Here is a 13,578-nt window from a genome sequence, read left to right as displayed (position 1 = left end):
TTATAGTGGGAGAGAGAGGCTGTGGACTGGTTATAGTGGGAGAGAGAGGCTGAGTGGACTGGTTATAGTGGGAGAGAGGCTGATTGCATATAGCCCAGATGTTGAACTCCAATAAGTACACAAATAAAAGGTAAATTAAACATAAGGAAATGTTGATTTGAGTTTATTCATACATTTTTCTTTTCATGTTTGAAAATCTGCATAATCTGTACATTCAGTAGCTATGGTGTGGAAGACGTGCAGCCATTTGATGGCCACACAAGACATGTATGAAGGGTTTCCCTGACTGTGACGACCAAAGTCTGCTGAGGAACCGATGGAGACGCTTTTTCACACACACACAATACAAAACTGGTACTGCAAAATGTCATCGTATCAAAGTCTGACTCCCGTACACAGAGATGGAAGCAAGAGAACATGAACCAGAACTGAAACGTAGTGGAGGAGAATCAACTCTTCGTGTTCATCAGGCCAGAACCTGATGAACACGAACAGTTTATTTTCTCTCTCATCTAGGAGTACTGTGTTATCAAAATAATCTGAGTGGAAAGGGGGAGGGGCTGCATCAAGAACGTATCATCAAAAGACTTAACAGTAATATTCAAATCAAGTAGAGACATCAGTAAACTACTTCTGGACCCACAATCAGAAACACAGGCCATATGCACAGTTACAAGACTCACATTGTCAAATAGAAAATAAACGGCGATTTGAACAAATACTGTCTGGTTTTGTGATCCATCATCGACTGCCTTTCTGAGGAAACAGCCGACTCCGGTTGCATCGACAGGCTGCTGGTCTGTAGCCGTAGAGACCAGCAGCACCAGGAGACTCATCTGCTCTAAATACTTCTTTAGTGTTGGGAGCTTTCAAATGGTGTCACAGAAGTGAACAGAACAGAGGTAACCTCAGGAGTATTCAAAGCATACACATCTGTTGTGATTGACAAAATAAAATCCTGTTTAGACTAACAACTGATGACCAACTGAACATGCAAAGTGGTCCCCAAAAACATGACCAAGCTCCAAGGGCACCATGTAGCCATATCAACGCAGCAGTCAACGGATTGAGGCCCTGATGAAGTGGTTGATAACAGCGATCGTGTTTCACACTGTGTGAGACGGTCTCACAAAGTCTAAGATACAATCTGCAATATCAGTTTTGAGGCATGTCAGATTGTGTGAAGAAGCTTTGGTGAATCTAGATAGAAATAGAAACGCAAGCAGAGCAATGCAGTCTACTCATCACGTCTTCATGTTTTCTGAGGGAGGAATTATACCTTGATATCGATATTGCAAAGATGTTGTAGTGTTGGCTATTTTTGATAAATAAAAATCAGTAATTGGGCTATAATGACAAAATGGGTAAAGACAAATAATAGAGCAGCTAAAACTGTTCAGAAATGACATCACTTCACGGTAATGCAGCCTTTAAAACCATATCGGAAATTTAAGACAATAACAAATATCAATACTTTGCCCAGCCTTGGAGGAAATGCTCTCCATGGCTCGTTGGGTTTGAGGACACAGTGTGACGGGCCGTGAGGACAGAGTCCTGCACTGGGAGGGGATGGGAATGGGACCGGTCACTGCTCACGGTGGCAAGGCAGACCTTGATGGATGCAGCCCCTGAAACGGGACACACGAGTGCATCGGTCTGTTCAAAGGACTCCCTAAACTACACGCTCACTACTCTGCGTCCTGTGGAAATGTCTTCAAGTGTTAACCTCAGTTTACCTGCATAGAGCACAGTTTGCATGTCAGAACGTGAACCTTTCACCAAATGTCTCGATCCAAAGCGGCAGACAAATCCAAATATGAAAATGGCACCGACATGTTAATGCATTGTTAGAATGGATTTGTGAATACAACATTTTAGAAAAACAAACTTTAGGTGCAACACAATATCACCACGCATTTTAAAAACATGCATAGACACGGAAACAAAAATATTTCCTGTGGCATGGGGAACATTTAGATCCCAAATCCTATATTTTATTTTGAATTGTCAAAATGAAAAATTCACAGTATAATCTCCACAACAGAGTTACCTGCAAGAGATGATGAATTTTAAGAAAGCACCCAACATTTCTGCCATAAAGATCTAATGTTGATTCCAAATGATTCTCATACAACAGAGTTCTTTGACTCAGACACACACAAATTAAAAATACTTAGAGTCACACCAAACAGATCACAATACTTTCCAAACTTTAAATACATTAAGAATACCAGAGATCATTGCTTAAATAAATTCTACAAAAATATCTGTTGTACATGTAATATATTTACATTGACTGCAGCTTGTGGCGTTTGTGTCAGTGTTATCCAAAACCTTCCTCATCATTCCTGATTCCATAAACAAATGATTTCCAGAGTAAAAGAGGTGCTTCCAGAACAGAGTTCCACCACAGTGCATTTACTCCACACCATGTCCAACACATAGTGGAGACACGAGGATCAAAACGTGTTTTATCCCCATCGAACTTAAATTCAAAAACCATTTCAACTGTGTGTAATATTCTTGCTCGTTATTATAAAAAACTAATGTTTCAGTGCAAGTTATTCTCCCATATCAGGGGAGACACTTGAGCATGTTTGAGTAGATCTAATCCTGTGCGCTAGTTTGGACTGATACACCCTCTGATTTTGTTTCAGCACACAGTGGCCGTCCCAACCTCAACATGTCCTCTCAGCTCTGTTGAGATTCTATGTGCAGTGAGCACATTTTGCTGATATGACATTGATGTCTATTTCAGCTTAATTTAACTCTCATTTTAAAATTTAGAATTTAAGAGCTGAATATATGCCAGAAGCAGATTAAAGCTAGGGTTGGTAATCCTTTTCAAAACCATTTGTGTTACATTTGTTGAAATTATCATTGAATCCTCTCAGCAAACAATGAATCAAAAGCTTTGACAACAAGTTGTACTGTAATAAGTGCGTCCGATCATTTCATTTGGCCCTAACTAAATGATGGGACGGGCTACCTGCCTACATCTCAAACCATCTTCAGCTCCATGCAAACTTTCTCCTTCCTGCTTTCTGCTCGAAGCAGAATTGCAAAACGTAACACTGCTTTTTTCTAGCTCTGATTATCCAGCTGTTGGAAATGACTGTCACAAAGGGCACAACATCAGTATGCTAATACCGTAAAAGTCGGGTTACGAGCCGCTACTACCTTCGGTCAGTGTCCCCGTTTGCTCCCCGCTGTAGCCAGCTAGCGCTCCAGCTAGCTCCCCGACAACCACCGAAGGTAGCAGGACCAGCCCCGGCTCGACATCCGACTCGGGCAGAGGGGACGCGGGCAGCAGCAGCAGGGAGCTAGCTAGCAGCAGCGCTAGCTTGCTACAGCGGGGACACCCCCCGGAAGTAGAAGCGGCTTGTAACTCGACCTTTACAGTAAGTTACTCAACAAATTGGAGATGCGGGCGGTGATTCAGAGGTTTGGAACCAGGCTATTTGGAGAATTTAAGTAATAATTTATTTCTGTTCTTCTTAACACTTTTCCAAAAGGAATGCACATAATAAAGAATAATTAACAATAGGCATTAAATTAAATGGAAAAACAAACAAAGACAAAACAACCTAAATTGGCCTCACTATTGGGTGAGGAAACAAAATCAGGGAGTGTTTTTTTTTGGAGTTTAGCTTCCTTTAGCTCAGCAAAAAAAAAAAAGACTTGGCAGGTATGCACTTGATGACGAGGATAACACCATGCACATTTTTACAGTGACAACATGTATGGAAATAATGCCAACTGCTAGCTTCTTTTCTTACCAAAAAGACCATAACCATTGCTCACATGAGGCGGATCCATTTCCATTCTTCAGACACGTTGTTGGTGTGAAAAGGCTGACGCAGAGAAACGGAGCAGAGAAGTCTTGGACTGGACGACCAAGCTCGACAGACCTGTGGACATTTCGTCCAGACGAGGAGGATTGTGATTGCATAGTCTTTATAAATGATAGCAGAGAGTTGTTCTATTGTTGTTGGCTTCACACATTGTCAAACTTGTGTTTTAAATAGTCTTTCATAACCTTTGCAATTGGTAGATCCTCCAACAACTTCAAGCTTTGAAGGCCAATGCAGTGACGGATCTTTATACGACACAAGTCTTGTAGAGTCCGAGGTTGTCCTGAAAGAGGAACAGAAACAGTAATTACACAAAGAGTCGTGCCTGAGCGGGAGTCCGTCGCTGATTACGGGCTCATGCCGGACCCAGTAGTTGGTGCAATGGTTTTTGGCTTAGTGCAGACAAGTCTTTATTGGTATTTATGTTGGGAAATTAGTAACAAGAAATTAAAATATGGAAAGCCAAAGATAAGTGCTTGGACCAACATCCATGTTGCAGTTTGTCCCCAGGACAGCCGGAGACACACGGATCCACCACTTGCTCTCAACATGGCGTGAGCAGCTAGTGGAGCTTACAGCGCTAACAAAGGCCACCGTGCGGCCAGCTAATGTGTGAACCTCATGGTGAGTCAGAGCATTGCTAGCTGTACCAGCTAGCTGTACCTGCCGTAGAGCGCAGTGCACAGCGACAGCCTTAAGCTAGCCAGTGTGGCACGCTCACATGCACTAGCATCTATGATCCTCATGCAGTGGTTCTTACCAAAAGTGACTCGACAATTTCTGTGCGCTTTCCTAAGAAATCCAGCAACATTTTTCAATTCACGCTCGTTACATGAATACAGTCTTTTAAAATAAGCTTCCGCCTTAACAGGAAACAACTTAGTTGGTTTTAGGTTAAAAAAAAAGCCACTTGGTTATGTTTATGAAAAAAGATTGTCGTATTGGGTTAAAATGACTACGGAAGTATCGTTACTGAAGTTTGCAAGTTACATGACAAATAAATCACCGGCCACTTCTTGTTCCACACACGGGGAGCGAACAGGTCTCCTGGGTCAGACCGGGTTTGTTGGTCTTTTGCTCTTCAAACGTCTTCATCACGATTACGTGAAGAACATTATTTTGTGGGATATCTACAGATTACGGTGCATTGATTTTTGTAGGAATATCCACGGCCGCAGTCTCATGCAGACAAGACTTTCATGAGAGTGACCTTATTCTATATATTTTATGTGAACAAAGACACTAGTTATTTACATAGCAAGGTGTTGTTTACTGCTCATTATTGCTCTGAATATTGTATATCTGAAACTTCACAATTTATCAAACAGTGAATACCTCATACAAAAAGGCTTTTAAAAGCTCACTCAACGAGGGCCCCAGGTTATGGATTGGTTTTTTTGTTCAGTACAGCCAGAGAATATGAATTATGTGAGTTATGCTGTGTTCAAACCAAACACAATGCAAAATGTTTGTGCAACGAGATTACATAAAAGGCCAATGCGAAAGATGCAAATAACGAATAACTCGAATACGCACAATTCACAGCGTGTTTTAGAAATGTGCACGCCGTGGTCATGACCGCTCGCTCTACAGGGGAAGCAGTACGCCTTTTGTAATGATTCATGGAGCTTGAAGATCAAACATCTCCACTTGCATGTCAGAGATGATGTTGAGTGCGTGTAAGATGTGGGCTTTGCTTGAAGTTGGAACCTTTGAATGAGGCCAGTTGTACATGTTGCAGTCTGTGACCGAGGGAAAGCAGCAGGGAAGAGGGCTGGGTGCCTGTCAAGCAGTGTGGGACAAGCCTTTCATGGCATACGAGTTAATCCAGGAGGCAGAGGTGTAATCAATAACCCACAGATATGTGATCTGGCTGAGGGATTGGAGTTTCTGAAAGAACTTGTCTGAATCAGTGCACAGCGCTTTGATATCTTTGATATCAAAGAGCAGGGGCCAGTGGAGGAATGCAGCCATTGTTCGCTGCATCATAATGCTTCAGGTAACGTGCTCTCCTGTTCCTCCAGCCTGGGATTGTTCTGAGACTGAACACTAGTCATTATAACCTCGTGCTGGCAAGCAGCCATCTTGAACCATTTGCATGTTTCTACTTCCTTCCTCCTCACAGGCTCTAGCACTGTGTGCTAAACTTGTGATCCTGTTCTACACCCCATTTACTTTCACAGAGTTAAGGACTCAGTTGAACCCATACACAAGTCTTAAAGTGTCCACACGAGGGCGTTAGAGCTCACCGTCGTATATTATACTGATTCTTTGGACAACAGGGGGCAACGGATCATGAAACTCACAAACCGTGAACTGTATGACGTGTTGAGGCAAGGATCAGCACAAACGAGCAAAAGGAGCAAATACAGCTGCTGCAGCTTCACGGAGCGATGATGATGATGATGATGATGATGATGATGATGATGATGATGGATTAAAACATCAGCCTCTGTCAAAGAGACATCTCTGCCTCCAACGTCTCAAAGTCAATTTGACGAGGAACCAGGTCGTATTGCTGGACCCCATGGAGAGAAGAGAGGCCTGGCAGAACCCGGACCAGGACCAGGACCAAGACCAAGACCAGGACCAAGACCAAGACCAGGACCAGGACCAGGACCAAGACCAGGACCAAGACCAAGACCAGGACCAAGAACAGGACCAGGACCAAGAACAGGACCAAGAACAGGACCAGGACCAAGACCAGGACCAGGACCAAGACCAAGAACAGGACCAGGACCAAGAACAGGACCAGGACCAGGACCAGGACCAGGACCAAGACCAGGACCAAGACCAAGACCAGGACCAAGACCAGGACCAGGACCAGGACCAGGACCAAGACCAGGACCAGGACCAAGACCAGGACCAGGACCAAGACCAAGACCAGGACCAGGTCCAGGACCAGGACCAGGTCCAGGACCAAGACCAAGACCAGGACCAAGACCAAGACCAAGACCAGGACCAGGACCAGGTCCAGGACCAGGTCCAGGACCAAGACCAAGACCAGGACCAAGACCAGGACCAAGACCAGGACCAGGACCAAGACCAAGACCAGGACCAAGACCAAGACCAGGACCAGGACCAAGACCAGGACCAGGACCAAGACCAAGACCAAGACCAGGACCAAGAACAAGACCAGGACCAAGACCAGGACCAAGACCAAGACCAGGACCAAGACCAAGACCAAGACCAGGACCAAGACCAAGACTAGGACCAAGACTAGGACCAAGACCAAGACCAAGATCAGGACCAGGACCACCAAAATTAACACAGAATAAAAGTTCCTTGAAGTAATGTTAAGTAACAGGAGGCCTATGAATACCCCAATTTCTCTAGTGGAGCGCTGTATCTAAATAATTGATTGAAGCGCATCTGCGGACAATTTATTTTCTAATCCCCCAAAATATTTAATCAAATTGTTGATTGCAGAAAATTACTTTATGACTAATTTAATGAAGGATTTATAGCAAAGGTAATGTAGCATGTGTGACACCAAACTTTGTAAATGCTTTACATGTCTGTGGTTCTATCAAGTGTATTTAATACCACTGGGTTTCACATGTTGGGGAGATCAACGTATCATGATTCGTGTTATTATTCATAAGGCTAACCGGTTGTTGAATTGTTGTCACTGTGTGTGGACATGCTGGTGTGACGGGTAGTGTGCCGGTAGACTCACTGGTGGCTTCATGGAGGAAGTCCAGACAGGGCCGGCTGATCCCAGACATGCTGCCGGACACAGCCACCGGCGTCTGGCCCTCGTAGTTCCTGGTGTTGGCGTCGGCGCCGTACGCGTACAGCATCTGGGCGCATAGCACATCGTCCCTGAGGGCAGACAGGTGCAGAGGCGTCTGGCCGTCCTCCAGCCGTCCCAAGTTAGTGTCCGCTCCCCGCTGCAGGAACATGCGGCAGTACGAGTGGTTGCCTTTGATGACGGCGTATCGCAATAGGAAGCCGTTTTGAATGTCGATGTTGGCACTGTGGTCCAGAAGGATCCGTACGCAGCTGGAGCGCTCACGGATGATGGCCAGCTGGAGCGGCGTGGTGCCCTTGTCGCTCAGGGGGTCCACCTCGGCCCTGAACTCGAGGAGGAGGCGCACGAACGAGTCCCGGCCGTAGTGGGCGGCCACGTGCAGCGGCGTCCAGCCGTCATTGCTTTTTGCATTTATAATGTCACTGCGAAACTCGGACTCCAGCATCAGTCGGGCGATGCGTGCTCTGCCGTGCATAGCAGCATAGTGAAGGGCAGTGAAGCCGCCAATAAAGTCCTTCACTGTGGGGTCAGCTGCACACAGGGGAGGGCAAAGGACAAGTGAATCAATACAGCAATTCACCGTCCACACCAACTGTCCTCTAGTTACTATTATACTGTAGTTACACTTTTACACCAAAGGATTCTGACAATACGGTGCACTAGAGTTCAGACATTATGAATAAGCAACAGATCTCCTCAGAGTAAAATCAGTGTTCACATCAATTTCCAGTGGGCAGGGATAACATGACTTCAGAGCAAAAGACAGAACAACAGTTCCACACAAAGGTCAACAGTTGTCAGGACAGTTCACATCAGTTTTCTTTTCAGGGAAGTGTCATCAAAGAGGAACAGTTTGTCCATGCCAACAACGGCAGCTGGAGAACGGCCAAGAGCTCCACACCTGAACGACTTTATTAGGTGATCACATGTTATGTCACTGTTGAGATCGCAGTGTTTTGAGCAATTCATTCAGTTTAACGTTCACTTAAAGGAGCAGTGCGTGAGATTTAGAGGCATCTCTGCTCCGTGTTGATATCTTTAGGTTTTTATTACTACAGGGAGCTACTCTTATCAATACTTTGTTTTTTGTATGACTAAATAATTGCTTTTAAAAACATGTAGGATTTTTAAATCAGATAAATTCAGAACACGATTAGAGGTTATTTATAATTTATATAACTAAATATTGTTTATAGAGTAGCAACAGTAATGTTAACAAGAGCAAAATCATAATATATAGTAATGAATATCTCACTGGAAACAAATCTATAAAATAAATAATATTTGAGTGAAGTTTATATATGATAATAATAATATATATACACACGTGTGAGGGTGTGTATATATGATAATAATAATATCATATATACACGCGCGTGAGGGTGTGCAATTGTGCGTGTGTGTGTGCCTGTGTGTGTGTGTGTGTGTGTGTGTGCCTGTGTGTGTGCGTGTGTGTGCGCCTGTGTGTGTGTGTGCCTGTGTGTGTGTGTGCCTGTGTGTGTGTGTGCCTGTGTGTGTGTGTGCCTGTGTGCCTGTGTGTGTGCCTGTGTGTGCCTGTGTGTGTGTGTGTGCCTGTGTGTGTGTGTGTGCGCCTGTGTGTGTGTGTGTGTGCCTGTGTGTGTGTGTGTGTGTGTGTGCCTGTGTGTGCCTGTGTGTGTGTGTGCCTGTGTGTGTGTGTGCGCCTGTGTGTGTGTGTGTGTGCCTGTGTGTGTGTGTGTGTGTGTGCCTGTGTGTGTGTGTGTGTGCGCCTGTGTGTGTGCCTGTGTGTGTGTGTGCCTGTGTGTGTGTGTGTGTGCGCCTGTGTGTGTGTGTGTGTGCGCCTGTGTGTGTGCCTGTGTGTGTGCGTGTGTGTGTGCCTGTGTGTGTGTGTGCCTGTGTGTGTGTGTGCCTGTGTGTGTGTGTGCCTGTGTGTGTGTGTGCCTGTGTGTGTGTGTGCGCCTGTGTGTGTGTGTGTGTGCCTGTGTGTGCCTGTGTGTGTGTGTGCCTGTGTGTGTGTGTGCGCCTGTGTGTGTGTGTGTGTGCCTGTGTGTGTGTGTGTGTGTGTGCCTGTGTGTGTGTGTGTGTGCCTGTGTGTGCCTGTGTGTGTGTGTGCCTGTGTGTGTGTGTGCGCCTGTGTGTGTGTGTGTGTGCCTGTGTGTGTGTGTGTGTGTGTGCCTGTGTGTGCCTGTGTGTGTGTGTGCCTGTGTGTGTGTGTGCGCCTGTGTGTGTGTGTGTGTGCCTGTGTGTGTGTGTGTGTGTGTGCCTGTGTGTGTGTGTGTGTGCGCCTGTGTGTGTGCCTGTGTGTGTGTGTGCCTGTGTGTGTGTGTGTGTGCGCCTGTGTGTGTGTGTGTGTGCGCCTGTGTGTGTGCCTGTGTGTGTGCGTGTGTGTGTGCCTGTGTGTGTGTGTGCCTGTGTGTGTGTGTGCCTGTGTGTGTGTGTGCCTGTGTGTGTGTGTGCCTGTGTGCCTGTGTGTGTGCCTGTGTGTGCCTGTGTGTGTGTGTGTGCCTGTGTGTGTGTGTGTGCGCCTGTGTGTGTGTGTGTGTGCCTGTGTGTGTGTGTGTGTGTGTGTGCCTGTGTGTGCCTGTGTGTGTGTGTGCCTGTGTGTGTGTGTGCGCCTGTGTGTGTGTGTGTGTGCCTGTGTGTGTGTGTGTGTGTGTGCCTGTGTGTGTGTGTGTGTGCGCCTGTGTGTGTGCCTGTGTGTGTGTGTGCCTGTGTGTGTGTGTGTGTGCGCCTGTGTGTGTGTGTGTGTGCGCCTGTGTGTGTGCCTGTGTGTGTGTGTGCCTGTGTGTGTGCCTGTGTGTGTGTGTGCCTGTGTGTGTGTGTGCCTGTGTGTGTGTGTGGCTGTGCCTGTGTGTGTGTGTGTGCCTGTGTGTGTGTGTGCCTGTGTGTGTGTGTGCCTGTGTGTGTGTGTGCCTGTGTGTGTGTGGCTGTGTGTGCCTGTGTGTGTGTGCCTGTGTGTGTGTGCCTGTGTGTGTGTGCCTGTGTGCCTGTGTGCCTGTGTGTGTGTGCGTGCCTGTGTGTGTGTGCGTGCCTGTGCCTGTGTGTGTGTGTGTGTGTGGCTGTGTGTGTGTGCCTGCGTGTGTGTGTGTGCCTGTGTGTGTGTGTGTGCCTGTGTGTGTGCCTGTGTGTGTGTGCCTGTGTGTGTGTGCCTGTGTGTGTGTGCCTGTGTGTGTGCCTGTGTGTGTGTGCGTGCCTGTGTGTGTGTGTGTGCCTGTGTGTGTGTGCCTGTGTGCGCCTGTGTGCCTGTGTGTGTGTGCCTGTGTGTGTGTGTGTGCCTGTGTGTGTGCCTGTGTGTGTGTGCCTGTGTGTGTGCCTGTGTGTGTGTGCCTGTGTGTGTGCCTGTGTGTGTGCCTGTGTGTGTGTGCCTGTGTGTGTGTGTGCCTGTGTGTGTGTGTGCCTGTGTGTGTGTGTGCCTGTGTGTGTGTGTGGTTCACAGAAAGCAGTGGAAACACGCTTCAGTGCCAATCAACCCCTAAATGCTACCCACTGTTCCTCTAAAGGGTCATGCAGTCACAAAGGTTCACAATAAGATCGATTGTAATCCTTCAGTAATTTAGACACATAGTTGACGTTAAGGTGTGAGATATGATGAACGCTACAGGACACTTTAGTAACTGTGTAACGAAACAGTGGTTACACACGTTTCTTTGCCACCAGCTGTAGAAATGTCATCAATAACCGTCTTTAATATATTTATTTCCTGGTTCACAAGCCCATGCTGTGTTTTTGCAATATTGGAGTTACGGTAAATACAGGTTTCAATTATGATTAGCAAGCTTATGTAACTATTACTGTTATTGATGTTTCGTACAGGTCTGTTTAAATTGTTATTGTACTGTTGCTTCATTTTTCTGCCTTTGTTCTGTGAAGTACTTTGTAACATCTGTATTGAAAAGAGCTGCAATGCCCACGTACAGCATGCTTTATATTAATAATCATAACACATTATTAAGCATTTTATGATGGCTTTTTAGGGCAAGTACTATAATACTTCATCATTGCTGGTCACTCACTGACCCGAATTATAATGTGCTGTGTAGCTTCAAATGTGAACTATGCATCCTTATATATAGATTTAGAAAACTAAATATTCTACATCACATATTGAGGTCTATTTCCTTCGCGTCTGAAGAACATGTGTGCAACATCATGTAATATATTTTTTCAAATATAGTAAAATAATGACCTCTAGTGTTAAGACCCATCATGACATCGTTCTCACACCACGTGAAGACGAAGACGACCTCAACAGCAAAACAAAGACAAAGCCTCTGACCTCCGTGCTCCAGAAAGACTCGAACGCATCTCTCTTTTCCTTTGGCAGCGGAGAAGTGGAGCAGGGTCCAGCCGTTGGCGTCACGGATCTTGGGTGAGTATCCTTGCTCCAGCATTCTCCTGACCGTGCACACATCGCCCGCTGCCACTGCAGCCTGGATCTGCAGCTCCTCATGAAGCTCAGGGTTCCTTCTGCAGTGATGGTTCAGCATCCTGTCACATTTCAGAAAGGGAATGTTCATCTGGACTGAACCTCTGAACACATGTCTTGGGGGACTGGGTGGGTATGCAAGGGCTGGTGACCTCACTGTTGTGCTATGAACATGGTCTCCCATCCAAAATAATACGCATATTTCACATATATGTCAGTGCTATTTAAACAGGAATTAAACATTGTATAATGCGCCTTGCAAAAGGAGGTCGTACTCATTGTTCACTGAAAAAACGCTCAAAGACGTAATATGAAATAATATCTTTACAAACTCCCATACTCTACGGTGTGAGCACATCACCAAATATGTGAGTGAAAATTAGATGTGACAAATTATTTGGGCACACACATGGTGAGTTCAGACCATGTGGTTAGCAAAATACAGCCAGTGGCTAAACTGAGCAGTGTACGCAACATGCAGGTCACAGCTGCTCCTTCTGGTCAGCGTGAACCTTCTTTGGTTAAAATGACGACGTCTCTGGCAGCACATCACCTAGCGGTCAACAGTTCACTGTAATACAGGGAGCAACGGGATAACAGGCCAACTGTGTTCTGCTTAAAGGTCCCTCTGCCAGCCAGTGTCTGTCCTCAGTAACAGATCATTTATGAGGCAAGTAGATCCTCTGAGACGCCACTGTGCAACGGCGTGGACCGGCTAAGACACCGGCATGTATCACCGGTGTCAATGACCCATTTACTCCGGTAATATACGACAATATCAGTAGCGGCTAAAGAAATGAAAATATGGAAACATATAGAGTTTGCTTTATCATTTAGTCTAGTGGTACTTTTATATGTCTCAGACTTTTATAAAAAGGTCAATCGTAGCATGAACATCCGCCTACAATAAAGACTCTGAATTGGTTTTACTCATCTTCTCGGTTGCGTGAAGGTTTTTTGTGGCACATGCCTAAATGTCTGTTCTGCTGCATTAGTTCATACAGCCTTGTTTGTTTTTTCTTATTATTTGCTAGATAACCAGTAAACTTCTTTCTGGAGTCAAAATTGAGATGATGCAGATGTGACACCTTCTCAATGTAATCAGACAGCTACATTAGTTCAACACCAATGCAAGAGATGCCTTTATGAAATCATACATGGGGAGAGGTTCTTCCTGTTTTCCCTGTGAAAGGGTTTTTACTATGGTTATTTGGGGAGTTGTTCCTGATCCGATGTGAGGTCCTGGGACAGGATGTCATGTTACAGACTGTAAAGCCCTCAGAGGCAAATTTAAAATAAACTGAAATGAATTTAATAGATTAACAAATGCATTAATCAAAGTACTTGTGCTACAAATATTATAATCCATACAGGGAACTCTGAGAGCTTTAAGTTCAGTTTAATATATGGACAGCAGGTGTAACTTAAAGCTTCAATTCAGTTATCTGTAGTGTCATTAGTACGAGTTGTACAGGACAAAGCAGCTGGATTTAGACGAAAGCAGACATTGTACTTCACGCGTTCGCATGGCAGCGAGGGTGTGAGACCATTTGGTCATCGACTCA

At 45.5% G+C, this 13,578-nt stretch overlaps 1 protein-coding gene across 1 annotated transcript; it reads right to left on the bottom strand.

Annotated features, from left to right (window-relative positions):
* Positions 1-3,997: 3,997 nt before the first annotated feature.
* asb7 (ankyrin repeat and SOCS box containing 7) lies at positions 3,998-12,075 on the bottom strand (the record flags this gene model as incomplete). The annotated part of the gene is made up of 3 exons (XM_079217044.1): positions 11,864-12,075; positions 7,534-8,139; positions 3,998-4,137 (listed from the first exon to the last, which is right to left on the bottom strand). The coding sequence occupies exons 1-3, from the start codon at positions 12,072-12,074 to the stop codon at positions 3,998-4,000; spliced, it is 957 nt and encodes a 318-aa protein (XP_079073170.1). The 5' UTR covers position 12,075.
* Positions 12,076-13,578: the final 1,503 nt, after the last annotated feature.

This window comes from Taurulus bubalis (genome assembly GCF_910589615.1).
Source record: "Taurulus bubalis genome assembly, chromosome: 4".
Classification (NCBI taxonomy): domain Eukaryota; kingdom Metazoa; phylum Chordata; class Actinopteri; order Perciformes; family Cottidae; genus Taurulus; species Taurulus bubalis.
The sequence above is the reverse complement of the archived record's forward strand: the minus strand, read 5'-3'. Positions and strand labels throughout refer to the sequence as shown.